Source organism: Notechis scutatus, chromosome 2, assembly GCF_049901735.1.
Source record: "Notechis scutatus isolate UNSWTSFEM ecotype Mainland chromosome 2, rNotScu1.2, whole genome shotgun sequence".
Lineage (NCBI taxonomy): Eukaryota > Metazoa > Chordata > Lepidosauria > Squamata > Elapidae > Notechis > Notechis scutatus.
Genome location: NC_142010.1, coordinates 144,925,809 through 144,951,485, shown reverse-complemented (window position 1 = coordinate 144,951,485; position 25,677 = coordinate 144,925,809). Strand labels below are relative to the sequence as shown.

The window sequence follows — 25,677 nt, the reverse complement described above, 5'->3', positions numbered from 1 at the left end:
ATTCTCTCCCCCAATTCAGCTACGCGGCGGATGCGGGTGCCCAGAACACGAGGCACGGGGCCAAGAGCCTTTGTCTTCACGAAAGAGGGAGGTTTGCTTGGCAAAAGGGCGGTAAATATTTCCCCCTGCTGCCAAGGAAACTTTGAGAATAATCTTGTGCAAACATTCCAGAACATGTCTCCAATGAGGAAGGCTGGCCCATGAGAGCGCCTTTTAGGGAATCCCCCTCGGCTCAGTAAAACGTAAGGAAGGGAGATCAAGCGGACAGCAGCCGATGGGAGAACAACAGACCTGTGACTGGGAAAGGGAGACGACCACCAGTTCTAGCAAGATATGGGCAATGGAAGGGTAATGCAGCACCTTTCTCTGTAGCTGTGGCCTTTCCTTCCCTTTCCCTTGAAGAGCAGAATTGTCCCAAAGTGGACTGTTGGCAGTGATCCTGCCTTAAACTGTCCCACTTTCGCAGAGGGGGCCGACCTGCAAGTTCTTGACTGTGATTTATACATCTCTGGAAGTGGGTTACTTAGAACCAAAGTGATAGTTGGTGTCCTGGCTCCCAAAAGTAGGGAGAACGGGCATCCCGAAGCCAAACTGTTTCAACCTAAACAGTGTCGGACATTCCTAAATCCTTCATAAATCCTCCCTTGGCGAAGCCATTCAGGGTCTTATACTCTTAAAAGGGAGATCAAAAGTTGGCCCGTGCTTTGGAAAGTAAGCAGGCTTAACGGAAAGACTAAAATGATTTTCCTTGGCTCCAATTCAATCGAGCAGAGTTATTCCCAATGTATGCAATCCCGCCCTCCCTTCTGTCACAGTAAAAATTACAATTTGGTGGCAACTTTTGCAAAGCTTTCAGAAGCTGCAGTTGACCTGGTGGGCCTCATGGTGCTCCTGTTCCAGAATTAAGGGGGGGGGGGGAAGAGTTTTACTCAGGAATGTACTTCAGCATACATCTGTGTGGGCTATTATACCCTATTAAAGGAGGACGCACGTTAGTCACAAACCGCTGTTTTCTGGTGGCAGCTTTAACTTTTTTGCTCTTCTTGTGAAATTCTTAAGGAGGAAGGGAGCCCTTGCCTGCCGGTGGCATCTTGGGAGAGAGGAATCTTTCGTTGTGGTTGCATGAAGGCAGATAAGATGGCATTACCTAGAGTGAGTTAGTGGCTCTGAAATTTTCATTCCCCCCACCCCCTCCCACTATTTCTAGAAGAAGAGCTGGAGGGCAGGAAGCCCATCTATTTTAAATGTCCCTCAGTGTAAAGTTACCTCATCAATTGTCTTTATCAGGGCTCCCCAAACTTGGCAACTTGAAGACTTTTGTGGACTTCAACACCCAGAATTCTGGGAGTTGAATTCCACAAGTCTTCAAGTTGCCAAGTTTGGGGACCTCTGGTCTATAGGATGTGTCCTTTGCATCCAAAAGTTGAAAAGGTATTCGATCCAAGATGATACAGGTAGTCCTCAACTTATGACCTCCATGGAGCCCCAAATTTCCATTGCTAAGCGAGGGGGCAGTTGTTAAGCAAACTTTGCCCCCATTTTACCACCTGTTCTGCCACAGTTGATAAGCAAATCACTGTTGTCGTTAAGGGAACCTGGCTTTCCCCATTGACTTTGCTTCTCACAAGCTGGCTGGGAAGGTCACACGTGCTGATCACATGACCCCAGGACAGGGCAACAGTCACAAATGCATGCCAGTTGCCCGGTAGTGGGATCCTACCTTAGTCGCTACCATTTCAGGTGATCGCGCACACGCACCTAACAAGCCAATCAGCTGACAGGGTGAAGAAACGAAAAGCTAAGAGTGACCCTTGCTCCCTCCCATGCGCTTTTTGGTCTTTTATCCTCTCGGCTGATTGTCAGAGGCTTTTTTTTAACTACCAGTTTGGCTGAACAGGTAGTGATTTTTTACTACTGGTTCACCCAAACCGGTAGCATACCACCACTGCAGTTGCCAGGCAGCCAAATTTTGATCACATGACCATGGGAATACCGCAATGGTCTTAAGCGTGAAAAAAGAGTCACTTAAGTCACTTTTTTCAGTGCTGTTGTAACTTCAAAGGAATAGTTGTAAGCAGTGGTGGGATTCAGTCAGTTCGCAACACTTCAGGAGAACCGGTTGTTAACTTTCTGAGCAGTTGGGTGAACTGGTTGTTGGAAGAAATCATTAGGGCAGGGAACCGGTTGTTAAATTATTTGAATCCCACCATTGGTTGTTAAGTCAAGGATTACCTGTACAGAAAACATCATCAGCCCACCTGCAACAGAATGCAACAGCTGGAAAATCTGGGACATTTTCTAGTTTTTATAAGGCAAAACTAGAAAACAAAAAACAAAATACCCACCATACCCACACTCAGATGAGCCAACTGACTACAGGTAGTCCTTGACTTACGACCATTATTGAGCCCCAAATTTATGTTAAGTGGCATTTGTTAAGGGAGTTTGGGCCCATTTTACGACCTTCCCTGTCCCAGTTGTTAAGTGAATCATTGCAGTTGTTAAGCTAATCACATGGTTATTATGTGCACCTGGCTTCCCTGTTGACTTTGCTTGTCAGAACGTCGCAAAAGGGGATCACATGAGCCTGGGACATTGTGACCGTCATAAATATGAACCAGCTGTCAAGCATCCGAATGTTGCTGCAATGGCCGTAAGCGTGAAAAATGGTCGTCAGTCACTTTTTTCAGTGCCGCTGTAACTTTGAACGGTCACTAAACGAACTGCATAAGCTGATATTGAAAAGACAGACTTTTAGTAACAGACCCCAATGTATGAGATGGGAGTTGTTAGGGATGTGGCCAGTTGGCCAAATCACTCCATATGCGAAACTGTTTTGGCTTTCTTTCAGTGATTTTTTTTGGCATTATTTGTAAGCAGAGCTGCGTCTAGGAATTGTTGGATCTTGTCCTTATAAGCATCCCAAATATGCTGAATTATGAGGTTTTGAATTTCAACTGTTTTCGGATCCTTAAGCCTGAAACCAATCACCACAGGATCTGTTGAGATCCGAGCAGCCAAGGAGGAAAGAATGAATCACTGACAAGCGGCTGAAGATTTAACTTCCTCCAGTTATTCTAGCCTTCCCCAGATTCGTTTATCTAGTTATTCTTTTTGGCATAAGTTAAGATGGTTTTCCAGGTAATTATTTTCTCTCCCAGGTACTCACAAGCATAGTGCAGACAAATCGCTTAACCACAATTTGCTTTCTTTGTCCTAGTTGAGAGCCCCGCACAAATTATGAAACCATATTTACCTTCTCAGATTCCCTCCCTCCAACCTGATATGCTCCAGGCCTATCAAATTTCATCAATTCTTAGTGAGCTAAGCATGGGAAACATGTCGGGAAAAAATTCCTGTGAGATTACTAGCAAGAATCACTATTTTAACCATGGTTTGCTAACACAGATTTATTGCTGGGAATGATACAGACTCTGTTTCACTAGCTACTTATGGGACTTTGGTTTTACTGAGGAATCATTTTTTACTTATTATTAGGCAGATGGTCGTCCAGCAGCTAAATGCAAAATTACACACGGTATCTCTATTATACAGTATGATGAAAAAATTGCCAAACTAAAAGATGCAACATTTGTGCCAGCGTGAACGACAATGAGGGCGACTATGATATTGGAGTCTTGGGAAACTACTAGTGGTGTTGAAGCCACTTCATGTATGAATCTGAAACAAAATAGAAATAGAGAAAGAAGGATTCTCCAAAAGATAATGAACTTAAGGAGAAGCTTAAGAATGATAGACAGGTAACTAGAACTAGCTTCTTCACCTTTACTGGGATTGATACTACAGGGAACTAAAGACATAGCTTTAGTTCATGAGAGGTACTATCTGTGGTTGGCTGGGTTTTCTATTCTAACAAAAGAGCTCTTGTTGGGCGTTAATCGTTGGGCTCTTGGTGTCCTCTAAATATAGATTCCTATATAGCTAGAATACCACCAATCAATCATAAGATGGAGATACCAGCAGAAACCTCAGCCTCCAGAAGGGCAAAAAAATTAAAAACAAAACAAAGCTTAAATCAGCCTAGGAGAAATGCTAGCTAATAATTTCCATGAGTAGATAAGTAAGAAGATAATGAGCTGGCCAGCAATTCTTCTCTCTTAGAAGAACTATCAAGAAATTATAGCAGAAGATATTATTTTAGAGGAGATATTGTTCCTTTTTCATGTCCAGTAAGGAGGCTTTTTATGTGGTAATAATGCTTATTTCAACTTCATTTTGAAGAAATGACATCCAACGAATTAAACCTTTGCTGTTCTATTCTGGCATCTATTCATACTAGTCAGAGGCACTTAAAACGACAAACTGCCCTAACGAATTAGATAACTATGCCATATCTTAAACTAAACAATCAAGACCAGTAGAAGCTCAGAGTAATACTGAGAAATTGCTGCAGAGTGACAAGGCTCTCTTTTGCTAAATACTCTGCAGAAAAACCACTCCAAATTTGGAATCACCATCTTTTAACATTATCCACTGAAAACAAGGGGGAAAAACAATTCCAACATATGAAAGAATTCAGCATACTCCCATTTTCATCTCTTTCAGATGTCAGAGAGCAACTGAGGATAATTATCAAACCTCTGACCTCTGCTCAATCCCCAATCCATTGCCACTGCCAAACCTAACAGTTTCCTCCAAATGTTGATAATGTTTTTTCTTTTCTTTTTCTTTTTTCCTCAGAGGGATAAATTACTTTTTATTTAATAAACTCACACATATTAGATTTTAATTCCAACCAGCTAGCTTTAAAAATAAACATGCAACAACTTTTAAGGAGCTCCAATGTTCAAAAGCCATTCTGATGCCCATATGATACACAGAATAAAATTTCACATCCTGGGTCTATTTGGAAACTGATCCCGGGAGCACCTTTCCCCCCTTAGCTCATCTGCAATGCAAAATATAATGTTCACTTATTATTTGAACAGTTACAAGAAGTGGGGTATTAAACGCTACAAAAGTTCATAGTTGAAGGAATTCTCATTCTCTGACCAGGCTATTTTCATCTTCATGCCCCTTCCAAACAAAGGGCTCTTTGTTTCTTTTTCTTTTTTTTCTCTCTATATCTATCTATCTATCTATCTATCTATCTATCTATCTATCTATCTATCTATCTATCTATCTATCTATCTATCTATCTGGTATTCAGCTTTGTTTGGGTATTTTCCCACATCATTATAGTTGTGCTTTTAAAGTTGTAGCAACGTTTCGGCAGAATCTCATCTGCCATCATCATGGCTTCTGTACTGTGTTCATCTGTGAGTCACAATACAGAAGCCTGATGATGGCAGAGATGAGATTCTGCCAAACGCTGCTACAACTTTAAAAGCACAACTATAATGACGTGGGAAAATACCCGAACAAAGCTGAATACCATACATATAAATACCTACGAAAACTTAAAAACAAACACACACACACACACACATATAAAGGTGATGTAACATTTTAAATTGCTGCAAGTGTACTGTTTTTGCTGTTGAATTTCTGTAAGTTGCTAGACAGTGGACATCTCCATGGCAGCCTTTTAGACAAAGCAAATATAGCAAAATCAACGTAACACGGGATTCGGCCAATCTGTTCCTCATATTACAGCCAAAACTCAGTCTTGGATACTCACCTGCATGGTAGGCTACAGATCCTCTGCTCCAGCCAGGATGCCGGTTTTTGGGGTAATCCTAGGACAAAAAAGAAATACAGCCAGGTTGCACATCATATTTCTTTTGGCAAAAAAATGCCACAGAGAAAATGAGTTTACATTACGAGTGTAGTTGGACAAACAAGCATGCACCTCTTTAGTGAAAGCTCTCACTTCCTCTGTGAACTTTTTATATACTTATATATAACTATATAACGAGTTCCTAGGAAGGCTCTCCTCCCGTTCCTTCTGCCACTGCATATATATACCACAAGCAATGGCAAAAGGAAAGGGAGGGGAGCCTTCCTAGGAACTGCTAAAATTCTCACACATGAGAGATCAACCAACATCTTCTGAATTTTCCCAAATCACAAGGAACTGCTGCTCAAGTTAGGTTAGCTAAAGGAGCAAAAGAAGAATATGGCAGGATGACAGAAAAACTAACCATGGGGAAAAAATTAACACAATCTTTATTACTAGGTGCCACACCTCCTTCCTTCAATTTAAACATTATTTGTTACTATATTGTTCATCTACCTCATGTCTGGAATCTTAGTAGATGAAAAAAAAAAAAGAAGAAGACTTTCTATGGTCCAGCATCAAGCCTTCCACTGCTCGGGCCACACACCCTGGTGTCAGTGATGAACCCAAGAGACGAAAGTCCTTGCTCAGCTGAGGATGCCCTTTATACCGATTTGTCCCTTTTGATAGTTTTAGGACTCATTCTAGAGATCTCTCGAAGCTGAAACTGGACTTATTTTCTTGTTGATTTGAGACATTTCACCGCTCATTCCAAGCAACTTCTTCAGTCTGAGCAAGTTGGGTTAGGGAAATCTGAGTAAGCGGAGAGTCACCGGAATGGACCAACTAGCACAGATGGTACTTCTGTCTACTGTTTTTCGTGCTGCCTTTTCATATTCCTGTATGAAACCTCAGGGTTTCTTTTCTTTCCAAAGCGTGTGGCAAAATATAACTTCCTCAGATTCTCCCAACCAACTTGCAAAATACAAAGGCAAACAGAAGCCCTGTTTGACCATCACCAGCCATTAATGGATTGCTGACTGGATCAGGGGAGAGTTGCAGTCAAGGCCATCAAGGAAGCATCTGGGTGGGTGGAGAAAATTCTGTTGCTTTGCACTCAGGAAAGTCAAGGTTGCAAACATTCTGAAGAAAGTCACAAATGGCTATTTATATATTTGTGCCATTACAATTAGCAGAGAGGGGTTATTGAACAAGGCCCTGACCTTCCCTTCTCCGAGATTGTGTGCATTAGTCTAGTTTGTAGCTATTAACACAATACACTTGCTACTCTCACCTCTTGTAGCCTTCAAGGCAAAATGCAAAAGCAGGTTAATTTTAAAGCCGGGATGACTTAAAATAGCCCATCTCCACAGAAATCAATTATACTACGTCCACACTGATGAACCTCATACCCTATTTCTTCAAGTCTTGGCTCTCTTAAAGCAAGGGGTGGAGAATCCAGTCCTCTGAACAGTTCCTGACTATAATCCTTATCAATATTAATGGCTGGCTGAAACTGATGGGGATTTGAATGCAACCACATTCAGCCATTCTGTCTCAAGATGTAGAGTGGCAGCAGTTGGAAGCAGACATATGTAAGCGGTTACACAGATTTTGTTGTGTGTGTGTGTGGGATGACTGGATTTTTCATTTTGTGTCAAGACATGCTAACATGAGTCCATGAAAATGAGTCCAGATGTTTTCATGTTTCAATCACAGAAGAGGGGATCTGGTGTTCTTGTATGATTTACTTGTCCGACTTCACAAATTCTACTTAATTTCTGAGCAGACAATTCCAGCAACCATTCAGCATCCATCATGATATAGACATGCCGATTAAGTTCAAGGATGCAAACCAAACCAGGTAAAACAGAACAGCCACATTTTTTCTGACAGCATTTAATTTTTTTATCACACTCTGAGGTAAAGCTTTTAGTTTGTCCTAACTATCAGAAGTTTGGGAAACATTTCTCTAGATCACATTCATGTAGTTACCTTGGCCACAAAACAGAAGTGGCCGTTCTGAGGTTCTTGCAAAACCAAGTCAAAAGCCTTCAGTTTATAGGTCTCTTTTTTTATTTTCAACCCTGTCATTTTCTTATCCTAATAGCTCCAACTGCTTCTAAAACTAATAATAAAAAGCAAAAAGGACACCCTTGTCTCGTCCCCTTCTGTATTTCAAATGATTTAGTTAGATCACCATTAATAATAACATCCCTTGAATAACCTAAAACAACTGCCTTCTTTTAGGATATTCTTCAAATTCCCCAAACTCATCTAAAATGCTGGGATTCCCTAAGATCTGTTACTCAAGTACAGTATCAACCAAATTCAATTCTCTCACTAGAGATTAAGCTTGACTTGAAGATATTTTTTCCCCATTACCATCTAAGTCAAGACTTTTTGCCTACACTTTTTCTTTCTTTTCCTCATGATGGCTAAGATTGACTGTGGCTGTTCCTGGTTTCCTTATAAGCTGAAGCAGGATTCCCCAAATCAGCTTCTGGTTATATCCAGGCTCCCTTGCCCACCCCTCATCCTGCCCTTACGTATGCACAGAGACACACCAGATGTAGAAATGCCAGATCATTTCAGGGCAAGTTATTCTCCGGTGAATCAGGAACTCAAGGGAGAATGAAAGGAAGTTGATCCGGTTCTTTCTTTTTTGGATCTCCCATGACTGCTGGGATTTGCTTGTTGTAGCAAGAGGAGGAGGGAACGAACTGGCTCAGTATCAAAGGCCACATGAATCCAGGCCATGCATAGAGGCAAACAACAGAACCAGATGGCTGCATCGGACAAGAAAGGAAGAGGGACAGGCGCCAATCCAGTCCCAATATGCAGTGCAACCTGGTTCTAATTTATTTATTGAATTTGCCAGTAACAAGAGAGCCTAACTTAGCCAGTCAAGAGCAGAAGATGTTGTGCAGGACGAAGAGGCATCGGTGGGTTGAAGACAGCCGTTGATCAATAATGGTGCATACATTTGCTAAGGGGTTACCCTGATCTTTCCAGATGTCCTATTTTTGCTCTGAAGGAAAGTGGAAGAGCAGCAGCTAAACTCAAGGCCTCAGTTTTGCAGACAGATCTTTGCAGGTTAACATAAGCCAAAATCAAGAGGAAGAAAACTACTGAAAAGTCAAGAGGAAAGAAAGCTGCAAGGTTGAACATTCTCCATGGCTCACTTTAAAACTACAATAATGCCTAAATAGGACAGATGGTGCATTTGAAATGTTTTCTGTTGTTGAATTGTATTGCATTAATCAAGGTTTCAAGTTGAACTTGAGTTTTTAAGCTTCTACCTGCCTATCCCCCCCCATCTTTGAGCTGAAAGGGGCCAGTTAGACCCGTGAGTTCAGACCTTGTTTAGGGAAGGGATCCAAATGAAAGCATAGTCAAATATCCAACCTCTGCTTAAATTTATCCCTCCACCTCTCTGAGAAACACATTTGGGGAAATTAAAGAAAAGGCAAGGTGCCGTGCCTTGCAGAAACAAAGGGAGGGGATGTTAGCTTTCTACTGTATTTTGCAGGGCACATTGTCAAGAGTTAAAAGAGAGTAGTGGAAGAAACTTGACTAGTAAAACAGAAGTTCACCCAACTGCCAGGTCTTGGGGAAAATGGCTATGGAGTAGCTTCATTGCAAAAATTTCATCACCAACCGGCAATTACTAAGACAGGATGAAGTGATTGCAATAGCCTTCAGAGATAGAGTGCTAGCCAGGGGTGTCAAACTTGCGGCCCGTGAGCCGAATGCATCACATGCTGGCCACCCCCACTCCCCGGGGTTTAGTAAAGAGGGGGAGAGTTGCAGTACGTCAAGTGATGATATGTCGTCGTGAGTTTGACACCCCTGGTGCTAGCTTTGGGGAGGGATTAGATTTTATATTATGGAAAAGAACGAGCAGAGAAGAGCAACCTTGCTGCAGTAGTTCTATGCAATGACCAATCTTTAAAAAAAGACCTATCCCAACTGCCCTCCAATGAGAGAAAAATGTTACTTTCTCCATGATTCATCACTGCTTTGTTTTAGGTCCATCCTACCCCTTATGAATGTGACTAGGAGACTCTGTGATATGGTTTCTATTTGGCAGCCGGACCATGGAGTGATTCATCATTTCACATGGAGAGTTTCAAACATCTGCTGCCTGACTTGTCCTAACACTGAAGCTTCAAACTGGTCAAATTAAACCCCACCTTTAAGCAGATTCTCGGATATTGCCAGCCATCTTCAGTTTTTTGCAGAGACGTTTAAAGAGCAAAGAATGCAAGCTAAACTGAGAAGCACACTTAGACCTTTTGTTAACTCTTGCCTAGTTCTTCCCTACAGCACCTTTTATGGGTAGCTGCAAACATTTTTTGTCACTGACTGTGGGATTTTGTAAACCAGGTGGGACTTCCCCAGAAGACACCAAGGAAAAAATTCCAACAAAGAGTTTTGGCTTAAGGCTGTTGGTGAGCCCTTAAGGGAGTGTATCGCAAAGAAAAGAGGACTTGAAAAGCTCCGGACATCTTACCTTCTCTCAATACACAGGACAGAGCAGACATATTCCTTCACACATACCCAAAGTTGTTGCCCCCAATTTGATGTCACCTTGGGACTGTACACCTGGGATTATCAAGTTAATGAGGGAACCTCTAAAGGCAGAACAGTCTCCATTTGCAATCCTGAGCTTCCTTACCTTGCGGGCAAGGCCCAGAGCGATGTAGCATTTCTCTCCTGGATCCACAATTTCCACCTCAAAGTAGTGGCTCCTGGTACTCAAAGGTTGCCGAGCTTGTGCAAGACCCACATCAATGATGCTCTTCCCTTTCCCTATATATTCCAAGAGCTACAAAGAGAAGACAAGACAACAGTTGAATGCCCATCTGGCCTGACACTCTATTTTCTGAAGTCACCACAGGCAGCCATAATCCTATCAACATCCTCTGTTGTTGTGTTAATTATAGAGAATTCTGAAAGCCTGACAAGCAAAAGAGCAAACAAGGACTCCCATAGGTAATTGAAGAGAGCCATATGGTAAGTATTCATTAGATTTGGTTCACAGCAATTAAATAGTCTGCGTGTGCCTTACAAGGTGGAACAGTGTGCAACAAGAATCAAATCAAGAATTAACATTTGATATCAGAAACTAGAAAAACTCTATCTTAGCAAATATCACATAACCACTTCCACAGATATGTAAGACTACTTTTCAACAAGGTGGGGAAATATCCCCCAAGCAACGGGTTGTGTTTTTTTTTTTTTTTGCTTTTTCCCATTTTCCAGTATTTTTTTTATTTTAAATATGTTACAAACAATTGAAGTAGGAGGCCAAGATGTGCATCCACAAACTATTCTACCTTATTTCATAGAAACTTGCAAGCTAAAGGTTGCAATAATTTGGAAGATCAACAAATGTTGATCTCACTGCAAAACCTGAAATGGTTACAGACATAAAACAATACAACTAAAAGAAGTGGATTTTAGTGATTATAAGCACTTTTCAAATAAATCATTGAACTATGTAATATAAACTACACTGTATACTACACTGCCGTTCGATGTATTATTAATTCTTGCTCCAATTTAATAATTTGCTGAGGCTGTCCCTGGACTATATGCTACCATCATTTTGATTTTTATAATGCAACACCTTTACTTACATATCCATTCTGGTTTTAAAAATTGCTTACTTTATTTTTCAATTTAAGAAGTACAGGTAATCCACAGCTTACGACCATTCATTTAGCAATTGTTCTGAGCTACAACAGTGCTGAAAAAAGTGACTTATGACCAACCCTTGCACTGTTGCGGCATCCCCCCAGTCACACGGTCGCTTTGGCAACCAGCATGCATTTACAACGGTTGCAGTGCCCCGGGGTGTGTGTGTCACATGATCACAATTTGGAATCTTTCCAGCTGGCTTCCAACAAGCAAAGTCGGTGGGGGGAGCCATAGTCGCTTATCAACCATGGTAATTTGTTTAATCAGATAATAATTGACTCGCTTAGCAATGGAAGCTCCAGTCCCAATGTGGTAGTTCATCAAGGTCTGCCTGTACTTTTGGTGTCTGTTTTATTCCTCTTGAGGATGCCTACCAGATGGACATTATAGATTTCATAAGCCTCAAAGCAGTTTCCCACATATACGTTTTAAAGAAATATTACTTGGAACAGTTCAGTTGCCTTTAGAAAAGCACCTTTGGGACAACCATGACCTGGATGATTGAGAATCTCTATAGACATTTATCCTTGCTTTCAACAACAATATTAAGCATGCAAGAATATTCTTCTTCACTGATATCACTCCAATGAAATCTGTAAGATAGGATAGGATTCGGGTGTATAATTACAGACACATATAGATTCTACACGAGTACAGACCTGATACTTAAGGGACATCTGCATGGAAGCCAACTTGCGCGTAACATGTATGCAGTGGCAGTTATTTTATTTGTGCCTCTAGAACGGAAGATGTTACACCTTTGGTCCACGAAATGGTTGCCAGTTCACTTCTAGGTCCAATTCAAGGTGCTGGTTTTGGAAGTTTAAAGCCCTTCACGGCATGAGGCCAGATTATCTGAGGGACCACCTATCCCTGAGATTATATTTGTAAAAACCCATCAAATCCAGCAGAAGAGGTGCGGTGCAGGTCCTGTCTGCCCTGGAGTCACCAATTGGCAGAAGACAGGCCTTTTCTGCCATGGTGCTCAGCTTAAGGAACAAACCTCATTCCCACTGATGTGAGGCAGGTTCCATCCATGTTAATATTTCAGAAATCGCTCAAATTTCAATTCAGCCACGAACACTGGTGGCCAGTGACTTGTTGAAATGGTCCCATTGTTTGTTAATATCTGCTGTCCTCTCATTGCATTTTAATCACGATTTTTTTTTCCTGCAGATGTTAATTTTTATACTACTGTCTTACAGTTTATATTGTATTTCACCAGAGTAACATTTTGTGAGATAGATGGTTCTACAAATACGATTAAATAAACAAACAGACAAAGGCTCTTTCAAACCTTGCGCATATGAAGGCTAATGTCAATTAAACAATCTTGTAAAAGTAGAGTTTATCACCAGTATTCATATAAGAAATTGCCTCATCACTGAACACTTCGGAAGGGCTAAAAAGCCTCTAGTCCTATTCAGATCCAATGTTCACTGTGATTCACATCTAGCGGGCAGCAAAGCAAAAATCCTCTTTTGGTTTTTGCATTGCAAAATATCTTACATAGTTTTACATCAAGGACGCAGACAATTCTATGTAAACTAAGGAAGTTGAATAAAATGTTCGCAAACATTTTTTGGGGTTTTGCATCATTTACTATGCTAACAGTATAAAGAGCCAGGAGAAGCCAGGATCTTTTGTCTGCCAAGCATAAAAGCCCATATCTTAACAACTAGACCTTTTCCCCAGGGGGTTCTGATAGGACAGACCCTAACCTAAACGTTGTGCCATTTGAAATCAAACAGAAATGTTGACATCTCCATCCCCCGGAGTTTAAGAAGATTGTACCCAAGGACAGCCAAGTTATGACACTGGAGGCAAACCATCCCACAAGTATCTTTTTTTTCCCCCTATAATGCTGGCAGTCAAAGGCAAGAGCACATTAAATTCTAATTAGCTGGCCTTTTGTGACACCGAACACCAGTTTTGCCCAAGAACAGGGCTGCCAGGAATACATTCTAGAGATTTCTTGCATATTTTCCAGTCTATCTTTTGAGCCACACTGGTTAGAAATCTTCAGTTTTTAAAGAAAAGCAAATGGATTGCGGGAAACATTGCCACAGAGTGCCAGCATCCCATCCCATTTCCAGGGAGAAACTGAAACCAACCACTGCAATGTGCCCTTCAGGTTACCATGCTCAATCCCTAAACTGATGAAGAGCTACCCAAAGTATGCATAATCTGACCCTCCAGTGCTCCTTTTTTTTTTCTTTTGCATGTGTGCTCCCCGCATGAAGCCCAGCCATATGCTGAACCAAACTTTCCTGGCTTCTGCAGCCGGGTGGAAAAAATGCAAACCGCTGACCCTTTCCACTGGCTCTCCAGACTGCTGCAGAATTCCGAGAACTGCTCATCCATCTAAACAGAAAGCAAACATTTCAAACAGCTGGATGAGGAAGCAGTTTGACACAAGGGGTGAGAGCCACCTTGACAAGGATCATCTCTCCTTGGAGGAAGAACAATTGCGAAGTTGAATGCTCTTTGCCCACGTTTCGAATCGAACGATTTTCGTCACAGTTCATAAGGTTTACAGAAAGGTTCTCAGTTGCTTTTACAATTTGAAATAAATTCTACCCTAAGAGCAGAGCCAAACAAACGGCAATCTGGACTGGAGGAGTGACAGCTGAATGAGAAATTGAATGTTATTTGCCATTTGATGTGGCTACTGATATTGAAACAACATCCTGGCATGTTTGGTTTTTCCCTTCAAAGTTTGCACAACTATCGACTCTTCAGAAGGGACATTTCCTCACCTCTTCTAGACAGTGACAATATTTAATGGCTGGTAATTAGCTAGCCATAACTATGCCACTTTCTTAACTATACCACACTGCCTTGATGACAGAGTCATGGTTAAGCTTCGTGTTTCAACAGCACAGTCACTGGCACCAGGATTAGCAAAATGTCTAATGTGAAATTCACGCTGGAGTCTCGTTCTCCCCTAGATTTTTCCAGCCTGATGAATGCTGAGCCCACAAGTCCCAGAATTCTCATCATAGGGTCCCAAGGTCCCAAGTTAGGGTAGAGGCTGCAGCACGGGTGGCATGCCAAGACACGCGTGTACCTTCGCCAATGTCTGCGGCCTGCTTGGAGTTTCACAATTTCAACTTGGCAGGAGGCATTTTAACATATTTAGATAAAAACCTTGTCTAGAAAATAAACCTCGTTTTCTTTAGCCTTTCCCTTCCTAGAGTCGGCAAAGACTAGCCGAGTAAAATCTGCAGGGACTTCTTGACTTTTCTTTCCTTGCCTTTCCTTTAATGGGAAAAATAAGGTGTTGACCTTAGGGTCATTTTTTCATGTTTTGCATCAGAGTTTTGCTCCCTAACTTAAGTTGAAAAGCCACAGAGCTGCTCAGAATCACTCTGGGGATGAAAGTAAAGCAGGCACAGAAAGGCTTGATCCCCCAAATGTGATTTCAATCTCCCTTGTGATTTTATTAGTGGGCTAAAACTATGCAGCTGCACAGTATCTCACCCGGAATCAATCCGGATAGGATTAGAGTGATGAAGCAGCGTTCCTTTGGCTACACAGAAAAGAATAAGGTTAGGATGAACTTGCAAAAATTTTATAGTCAGTCCCACATCAGACTAACAACAGTGTTGTAATAGAGATGATAACCTGTAAAAGCCTTTTCTTCTTTCAAAAAGCACCTTAATCCCCTTTCAATTGTAAGCTTTCTATTCAGACATCAAAAGCCAGGCAAGACAGAGTATCTGGGTTGGTTTTCCCAGCCCCAATGTCTTATTTGTGCTACAAAATCCAATCCCAGGAAAACACACTTGCTTTATCTTTGTCAGTGTACCAAGGATATACAGTTTCTTAAACTGGAGAGGGGATTAAGTATTCCAAGAGTCTTTTGTTGTTGTTGTTGTTGTTAATAAAGGTTTCTAGCCCCTATTGTTTTGAAGATAATAAAGGTTTCTAGCCCCTATTGTTTTCAAAGCATACATCATGTCAGCCAGCCACAGAGCTGCTGATGGTGTTCAACTGCATTGCCTTTTATGCTTCCCTCCAGATTACTAGAATCAGAACTGTATTGACAATTGACAACTGTATTGACTTGTTTTTCTCAGGAAAGAAAATATTCTAATGAAGTGTCCAGATTGAGTTTTATTAACATTTCCCCTCTCCTTCCCACAAAAAGCACAAAGGTCCCAGTGAATTGAAAGATGGCCCACTAAGCAAAACTACCATGCACAATAATAAGCTGATGTTTGGGAGAAAACAGGTTTCTCTGTGTTTCCTTTCCTGTGAAAAATAAAGCGAGATTTTCTTTTGCCATATAACTCTTACTTTAACAGTACAAGGGCCTGCAAGGGGAAAAAAAAATCATGCTAACCCCAGCAAATTTCTGGCAGGGTTCATCTGCACAAAGCAGACCAACATAAAACCTGGATAGGGCAGGACGAGCAGTTCAAAGACAACTGAGGTACCCATGACAACAGCACAACAAATTAAATGAAAACTAAGGCTAGAGTGAACATTTAATAGAGAAGGAAAGTGCAGGGGGGGGGGGGCTCAGTGATATTGCAAAATGGGTGAGATATTACATTACTATGTGGTAAGGATTTGGAATTATGGTGTGAACCTTGGGGGGAAGGTAAGTTTTCCCCATTGAATTACATTACAATTAGCTTAGGCTTGACTTCTAGTATCTACTGTATATACAGCACTGAGTCTCAACAACCATACAGAAATGGTTTCTCACTGTGTTCTTTAGAAGGATGGTAGCCAGTCAAGATCACAATCCCAGGTTTCATGGTCAGTATTCATCCTCACACTGAGCCTGCTTAGCTCCTGCCAGAGCTGGCAAATTCTGTCCATCTCATCTGGGTCATTTTAAGTATATGCTTTGTCTGCTGGTCATACCAGAAGTCTAATTGGAAGTCTGGTGACGGATCAGAAGGGGAAGAAAAAAATTGCTCACCTTCCAATTCCTAACAGCAGGGTGATTCTGGGAAAGGCGAGGAGGGCTCCAGGCTATTATAATCCAGACATGCAAAATTCCAAGACACCCAGATCTGCAGAAACAGACGGTCCCTTCCAAGATTCATAGGGCGAATCCAAGCCCACCTCCCACTCCAGCCGTGTGCTGGAAACCCACACCCAACCTTTGAAGAGCTGCCCTTTAATAAGCAAAATATTAAAATTGTCCAAGAGAAGAATTCAAGTTATGCATTTTATTTTTCCATCAGCCTGGTGGAGGAGGGAGGGAGGAGAGAGCAGTCATGGAGTTCACATGGTTGAAATGTGCACTGTTAGGTGGAGGCCAGAAGAAAGGAAGAGAAGAAAAAAAAAAACCTAGCAATTCTGCTTCTGTACATCCTATAAAATGTGCAGGATATGTAGCATCTAGATTAGTGGTCCCCAATCTTTTGGGCAACAGGGACCAGTTTGGTGGAAAGACAATTTTTCCACAGACCGGGGTGAGGGAGAAGAGGAGTGTGCAACCTAGATCACATGCATGCTCAGTTTACAATAGGCTCTACTTGCTCCAGCTGTATGGCCCGGTTCTCAACAGGCCATGGACTGGTGCTGGTCCGTGGCCCAGGGGTTGGAACCCCCTGCTCTAGATCAGTGATCATCAACTTTGGCAACTGCTAAGATGTATGATCTTCAGTTATCCCCGAATTCCCATGCTAACTAGGGAATGGCCAGGGAGTTAAAGTCTATACATCTTAAAGTTGCCAAGATATGTTACTGAATAATAGCTTCCAACCTCCCTCTCCAAAAGTCCAGTCAGCTGGGATTGTAAGATATGGCTCCAAACATTGACAAAGGCCAAAGATCTCCACCTCCTGCTTAGGTGACTGCTTCAAACAATGACAAGAAGGGAGAATTTTCCCTAAACCACTCTGGCCCTTATGTGAATTATGACTGTAACTAGCTTCAGGTCAGACTAAACAGGACATGATTTTAGTGTTGCACTTAAAGCCAAAAAGGGACTTTTTCCCCTTTCATATCTGATTCTGGAACTCCTCCATTAACCCATACCAAACTTCTTTTAGGATACTAAATTTCAGGTTATGTGACCTTGTGCTCCAACAAAGCCCCACCTTGGAGAGTTTCTATAAAGGATTGGTGTGAAAATAACTTATTTCTAGGAACAAATTTCCAAGCTTGCCTACCTATCACACGGAAACCTATGCACTCTCTCTCATGCTCATTCCCTACTCTCCTTCATATGTACACACCATGCAGAGGTCCCATGTCTTCCTCAAAACAAGTCACAAGTTAACAGTGGACATGGCCTTTGCACAATCTTGAAGTATACTGACTAGGAATTTAACACGTGAGTAAAATTACTTCAGGAGGCAAAAAAAATAATAATAATTCACCACTATTCAAACATGCGTTGGAAAGGGATGTGCTATAATTGCACAAAAAGAGCTGAAGCAGAGGAAGAAATTTAAAAAGGGGGGAAATTTTGAAATCAGGGAAGGAGGTCGAGTGGAGCATTTGCCTTGCCCCATGGGTCATATAACATACAGAAGCTAGCAGGCGACACAAGAAGGATACATGGAAATGAAGCAGTGACATGACCTTTGTTTCAGAACTGGAGATAAGAATTACCTTGCTGTAAATCTTAATCTAGTTTTTCCCCCTCTGAAAAGGGCCAAGGCAGATACAGCAAATAACGGATTCTATCTATTTGAACTAAGAAAGGCATTGCCTGCTTCTCTACGAAATCTGGTAAGTGAAATATATATATGGTGATTTTGTTCAAGCTTATCTTGGTTAACTGCAGCGCTAGACATAAAAATGGATTGGCAAGCCTATATCTCTCCTCTAACCCTTAGCCCAAACCTGCACTTCCACCACTGCATATTAAGTAACAGGCAGACCCACAACTATGGAAAAGAAAATTCCATCCCAAGAGCTTCTTGATGGAACTTTACTTTAAACTTAGTTTATAAGGGGAAGTTTCCAGCAGACAAAGACAAGAACATGACAGCCAAGCAAGCAAGAGTCCAAGACAAACAGGTGAGCCTCTAAGATAAGCAGATGCAGGCCCTGCGTTTTGTGCTGGTCATATGAGACCAATCCTCAGCCAACAACAGTTGAAGGAACTTAAACCTGGTAGCATATTCCGGATTTAAGCCAAGCAGGGTGGCCAAGAAAAATCTGTCCTTAATATACCCCAAGTCCAATTCCAAGGTAGTCTGAACGAGACAGCAGACCCAATTCCAAGCCAAGAGATAATTTGTTCAATTTGATGTGTTATTGAACTGGTTTTGGTACCGAAATATGCAAAGCTCCGAGTAGCATGGATTTTAAACCAATTTTCCATAAGCATGGCCTGATACTCTGAATCTCCATATTAGTGTTAAGGATCAGGTTAAATCAAGCAAGAAGCACAAACTGGTAGGTAGAACTTTTTCCACCCAGCAATGCATTTAGAAAGTAAGCAATGTTTGCCGAAAAAATGCTTTTCATTTCAGAGCACTGTGGTATCTAGTGGTTAAGGCACCAAGCTAAAAAGTAGGAGACCGTGAGTTCTAATCCTGCCTTACCCATGGAAGGCAACTGGGTGACTTTGGGCTAGTCCCTTTCTCTCAGCCCAATCTACCTCATAGGGTGGTTGTTTTTGTAAGGAACATTTTTTTGCGAGGAGAAGGTTGTGTTGGAAATGTTCGTCACCATGAGTTATTTATAAAAATAATAAAGGCTGGATATACATAAATAAATAAACCAAACAAACATAATGCAACAAGAATATAGCTACAGTACTGTGTTCCTGAGTTAGTTTACTTGTCTTTGCAACAATCACTGCAAAGTCACTTACAAAGTTATCTAGAAATGCATAGCATATACCGTAGCATAGCATATCTAGAAATGCACAGAATATACATTTTGTAACAACTACCACACTACTACTACTAAAAGGATGAGCAAGTGTAGCCCAAAGCCCACTGGTCAGCCAAAGAAGAACTAGAGTTGCTGTAAAACAGCTGCTAGGGTTTTGGAAATGTGTTGTCTGCAAGCCAATTGTTTCAAATGAAGAAGCCTCCAGAGGAGGAGTGACATGAATTAGGGATAATGGGACTATAGATGGATTATGGGACTACATGGGAGGATGCTTTCTGGTGCTTTCCCTCCACATAAAAACTTATCTGCAAGGAGAGCTGGCTCTTTTGATTGTTTTCTTTTATTACAAGTAGGCATATATCTTCACCAAGAAAGTAATCCTGCAATTATCCTATCTCACTCAGTGTGAGTTACAGAAGCCTCAAACACAATGTAAATTTATATTTAGCACCATATTTTACTACTATGGATCTTACTGTACTTACCTGGGGGAGGGGGGGAATGACTCATTCTCTTAATTAGAAGGAAGGTAGTTTTGCATAATCATTACCTCACAAATGATAAAAATTGGGCATTCATCTAATATAAAAGGTTTCTGATGAGGAGGAGTTTAGTTTCTAGCTGCTGTTATTAGAATTAGAACTCTAAAATGGAGTGGGCAATCATTTATTTATTTACCAAATTTATATAGCTGCCCATTTTGTATGGTCTGAGAGCTGCATTGGTTCAGTAATTCAGTCTTCATTGGCATCAGAGGGCCTTGTCCAATGGTATTACCAGGTAAATGGGACATTTTTGAGAGGGTGGAATGTGTTCTTTTTAAAATAAAAGTAAAATTAAATTTAAAAAATGAATTGCCAAAATGAAAACAAAACACCCCCATAATTGACTATTTGCCAATCTCAGGGCCAAAATCTAAGAATATTTGGGGGCCCAGATGTAGTCTAGTGGGTTATAGGCTGCCTATTTGCTTTCAGGCTGGTTAGAAGTTTGTTAAAGGCTTGAAACTAGATTAGACAGCATTTTCAGTGACATCACAAGTTCCTCTATCCCTGCTTCTATAAATCCCAACACCTTTCTATATCTTCCACTATAATTCCTGGCAAAGCCGGAATGTTCTGAAATACCAGCTGAATGATTTATTTCAATTTGCTCTAAAGAAAGTCAACAAGGAGAGAGAGCCCAGCTATAGAGGCACCAACTAGCCACCATTAGCTGATTTCAAAAAAAACTAACCAAGGCTAGAATGGGCTAGCACTTGAAAAGAGAAACAATCAGAAGTCCTGGGATTATAAACCAGACTGGGAAGACCAAAAAAAAAAAGAACTCAGAAGGCAGCAATGACAAGCCACTTCTGTATTATTTGCCAAGAAAACTACATGGATATATCCAGGAAGCTACCAGGACTCAAAGGAAACTTGACCTTCAAACTTGGCAGAACGTGGTCTTTTTGAACGCAGGATGTTGGTTTTTGACTTTCATTAAGCCAGCTCTTCTATCTCCCGCTGGAAGAAAAGAGGAAATGGAACAGTATGTGCTATTATGTAGTTTCTCTAGAGGCCACCTGTATTGTCCTGGGAAGCACCGGACAGACAGTCTCTGCACAGCAGCCTATTGGCTAACCACTTGACTGCTTTCAGCCTAAGACTGAGATAGTCCAGGTACCACAGGGTATGGTCCTCAATTTACGACCACAAAAAGCCCCCAAATGTATGTTAAGTGAGACATTTGTTAAGTGAGTTTTGGCCCGTTTGACAACCTTCCTTGTCAGAGCTGTTAAGTGAATCACTGCAGTTGCTAAGTTAATAACATGGTTGTTAAGTGAATCTGGCTTCCCCATTGACTTTGCTTGTCAGAAGGTCACAAAAGATGATCACGGGACTCCATGACACTGCAACCGTCATAAATATGAACCAGTTGCCAAGCGTCTGAATTTTGATCATTTGACCAAGGGGATGCTGCAACGGTCATTGGTGTGAATAATGGGTCATAAATCACGTTTTCCGGTCCTGTTTTAACTTTGAACAGTCACTACATGAACAGTTGTAAGTTGAGGACTAGCTGTATATATGCATATCCTCTGATGATTTCCGTTTTATCTGTGATTTTTGTAGCGATTCCCAGGTGGCTCCTTCATAGATAAGATACACTTTCCAAAAATATTTTAAAGAACACATTCAGGTGTCACATCATATGCCGGGCTGTAAATTCACTGCAGTCTTTCTTCCAATGTAACCAGTTGTCTAACACTTGTTCTTAAAGAACGAAGTGCATCTTTTAACTGCCTGAGTTGGCAGTCTCCCTAGCTTCTAGAAAGCATAAACAGAGCTGTGAACATCCAGTGCCCAGTATTAGTCTGTTACAAAAAGCTGGATGCGATACAGAGCCTATGTTAAGTTGCTTCATACATATATTTTCTCTCTTGGACAACTGCAATATGATGAACCTGTCAATAGATTGATTCATAGGTATAAAACTGGTAAGCGGTCCCCAGGATGACATGCAGTAATACTTGCCGAACTCAGGATTATCACGCTATCATTCAGCCCATTAAGCCACTGTTAAAATTCTATAAATATAGGATCCAGGCAACTCACAACTACTGTATTTCTCATGGGAATTTCTCTCACATTCAGGAAATACCTCCAAAATCTTATTGCTGTTAATGATAGCATAGATAGTATAGATCCGTGATGGCGAGCCTCTGGCACGCGAGCCGTCGCCCCAGCTCAGTTCTACTGTGCATGCGCGCGCGCTTCCAGCCAGCTGATTTTCATGTATCTGCCGTGCATGTGTGAGGGCAGGAAGCATGTAGGAGACATGTGCGCATGCGCAGGGGGAGTGTGGGGGGTCCCACGGCCATGCGCAGGGGTCCCACGCGCATTGCATTATAGGTGCAGGCACGCATGCGCACTCTCGCGTGCATTTTCAGCACGCGGCAACAAAAAGGTTAGCCATCACTGGTATAGATAATACTATAAGGAAGTGGCTGGTATATCAGTTTTAGCACTGATTCTCCCAGTGCCCGGTATCTTTTAGGCGCTTGATCTTCTTCTTCTTCTTGATCTTCTTCCTCTTCTCCGCCTCTTCTTCTTCTCTGCCTCCTCCTCCTCTTCTTCTCCTCCTCCTCCTTCCTCCTCCTCCTCCTCTTCTTCTCCTCCTCCTCCTCTTCCTTCCTCTTCTTCTTCCTCCTCCTCCTACCATATTGGTTCACTGGGGAGCTTGGGTGTTTAAAATTACTGTGGTTTTCCAGATTTAATGCGATGCAGCCTTTACCATTATCTGTACAATCTCTCCCTCTAGGACAATGGGGTGGGATGGGGGGGGAAGCATAAACTAGAATCACCAGAGACCATTAAAGCAGAGCATTTACGAAGTGCAGTTAATAGCCAGCCAGCACAGGAAAAGAGCTGGTACAGGCAAACAACCCCTCAAAGAGTCTTGGTTGAGGGGAAGAGCTCCACAGAAGCCTATTTGGCTCAAAGCTTGAACTCCAATCACTCTTTCAAATCTTGCGGAACAACAGGCTCCCCAGAAAAAGGCCGGAATGTCTCCTTGGCAATTCTTCAAGCCCAGTTTTACAGATGTTTGTCTACTGCAAAACACCAGATGACAGCCTGGTTTGTAGGCAAAAGAGCTGCAGTGCTTTCACCCCAGTGTGAAGATGGGTCCTTCTCGGGTTACAGCCCGAGAAGCTACTGGAAGCCTAAGGCTTTTAGAGTCAGAGCACATGCCTGGGTCACCGTTGACCCAGAGTACTCCCATAGAAGAGATACAATGAGTCACCATCTGAATCTATCCCTTTGTGCTGGGAGTTTCCAAGTGTCAAAACACTTGCACGCAATACAGCTGGGAAGGGGAATGACTCACCGAGAGTTGGCGCCATAACATTTTGACCGTAATATGGGCTCTGCCTCTTCCTCCATTCCATTTTCAGATGCCAAAAAAATAAGCCCTAACACTAATTGCAAATAAACCACTTCGTTAACTTCATTGGAAGGCTAATCTTTATATGGTCGCCACTGACGGAACTGCTTGTTGTCCTCTCACATAGACAGCCAGATAGGAGTACATGGAGAACAGGAGGAGTATGGAGGAAAAAATGGCAGAAAGACAAGGAACCTTTTACAAACACAATCTTGAAGATTCATGTACCAGAATGTTCTCTTGCATGAGGTATACTGCAAGTCGGCTTTGCTGGAGATGTGAGATACACATTTGACGAACGAAGAAATATATAAACAGTCTTCAATTTTAAAAAAAAAAAACAGAACAAGGAGCATATAGAACCACAATGAGTTTGCTTTGAAGTTGTTAAGAAGTTCTTACAGGTACTCAGTCCAAAGCACATAGCCCAAATATAGTGTGAAATATCCAGACCAGGATGCTGCTATGTCCTTCTGTTGGTTGAAAAGTAGACAGATCTCACACAAGCTCAACAGAAATATCAGAGGAGGTCTGCAAACCTTCAGGCTCTCCATTTTTGATTACCTTTGAAAATTTCACTTCTCTAGCACTCTGGACAAGCTATAATTACCACATTCCTGTTGAAGACTGATTTCTTTCAATCAGGCCCATCCACAACATATGTTTTAAACTTCTTTTTGTTCTGCCTTATGTTCCAGGGAAGATTGCAGTGATATTTAAAATTATGCATTATTATTTTTAAAAAAAACTTGCACAACTTTTAGCACTCTATTCACAAATAAACCCTGGTAGTCCAATGAGACATAAAAGGAGTACGTAAAATTACAGTCCAAATCAATTTTTAGTCTTAACACATCAAAATATTTACAAAGCAATCTCACTGCCACATAAGCAAAACATACAAGTTAGAGGAACTACCTTATGCAAAGCAGTTGAGGACAAACATATGAGAAGTGTGGTCCTTTCTCCTTTCTTTTCCTTTAGTTATTTTCTGCATTTTCTCATAAACAAATTGCAAAAAGAGAGGAAAATCACCGAAACCCACTCCAGTAGAGTAAAGCCCAATACTTTTCTCCATTGGATGTGTTATACAGAGAATTGGGAAGGCTAAAAGTATCAGTGGATGCAAATCTTTCTTAAATTCTATCCCAACACATTCATGGACAAGCCTCCTATTATTCCAGCAACATCTGAATGTTTGTACAACACTGAAACTTGGGTGAGGATTTCAACACATTCATGGACAAGCCTCCTATTCCAGCAACATCTGAATAAGTTTCTACAACACTGAAACTTGGGTGAGGATTTCAAACCACTTACCCATTTTTGCAAAATAAGACCACCCCCACCCCCACAATTTCTTATGCTTCTACCTCTGTAGAAAGATACGATTCCATTCAGGACACCAATTCCATCTTGGAATGCCATCACATCTGTTAGTCTTCAAATGTGTTACACTAACTCCCTTAATTCTTCAAGTAGCTGTAGATGAGCCATGATAGTTGAGTTTATGAGAATTGAAACCCAATTTCAATTGGTTGGAGAAGTCTGATTTATAAGCTAAAAGTGAACTCATTCTTCTCACTGACATCTTTATTTGCCCAAATCAACAACACTTATTCGTAATATAAAGATATCAACCATTTTAGAAGAAATTTTTACAAAGTACAATACCTCCCCACCTCCCCCCAAAAAACCTAGTTGGGATGTCAGTATGCTACATAGTTGTAGAATGCTGACATCAGGAATGGAAAATACAGCAAATCAGGAAGGACAATGATATATCTAGAAAAAGAAGCATGGCTGGCCGCCAGCCCAAATTCAACCATTCTGCATTACAACACTTTATTACGAGACCACTTTATTTAACTTAGTGAAGAACTGTACAACTTTCTATAAACTAGAAACTGGCCATTAAACAGATATCCGATTACAGATGATGTTAGGATCTGCTTATAATATTGCAGAGTTATTCATAGGTATTACATTAAACTAATTACAATGTCTTTCTCCATAATCTTTAAACACATAATTCTTGAATCTAAATACTTTAAATGTTTTGACATTTACTGTACCTGTAACTTCTGCAGCTTGTAGTGCTACAGTATATTATTTTAAAAAATTGTAAAGGATATTTTCACAGCTCATTTATGATATTCCTTGCTATTAAATACCTTAATCTGTTCAGTGGAAACTTGGGAGGAGTGGATTATAAGCATTTGCAAGGATTATAATTATATTACTTATTTTGTAGAGGCCAATCCCTTCACCAATTCTTTACATATGGGGCCAAACTGCTCAGATTATATGAAACCAATTTAAGCAGGTGAGTGGGTAGATATAAAAAAGCAATGTGCTTTTTGAAAATCCCTCTTAAAACTGAGACAGTTTTATACTGCCTTTCAAAATTATACACTTTATGTGAAATAGTTTTTTTTTAAAAAAGCAAAATGATAGGCAGACACAGCTTTCTAGCCATAACTTGAATAAACTCAAGAAAGCATGGGCATCAATTCTTTGTCCTTCCCTCTGAAAACAAAGCAAAA

At 41.2% G+C, this 25,677-nt stretch overlaps 1 protein-coding gene and 1 long non-coding RNA gene across 14 annotated transcripts in view; one reads left to right on the top strand and one right to left on the bottom strand.

The window, feature by feature from the left end:
* LOC148132293 (uncharacterized) overlaps positions 1-25,677 on the top strand; it is a 220,105-nt gene that overhangs the window by 168,845 nt on the left and 25,583 nt on the right. The window lies entirely within an intron of this gene.
* Positions 1-25,677, bottom strand: part of SPRYD3 (SPRY domain containing 3) — a 46,085-nt gene that overhangs the window by 7,048 nt on the left and 13,360 nt on the right. For all 12 annotated transcript variants that reach the window (XM_087956514.1, XM_087956517.1, XM_087956518.1 and 9 more), the window contains 2 exons: positions 10,362-10,511; positions 5,642-5,699 (listed from right to left, as the gene is read on the bottom strand). In XM_087956514.1, coding sequence (XP_087812640.1) covers positions 5,642-5,699; positions 10,362-10,511 — 208 coding nt within the window. The remainder of the gene's footprint in view (positions 1-5,641; positions 5,700-10,361; positions 10,512-25,677) is intronic.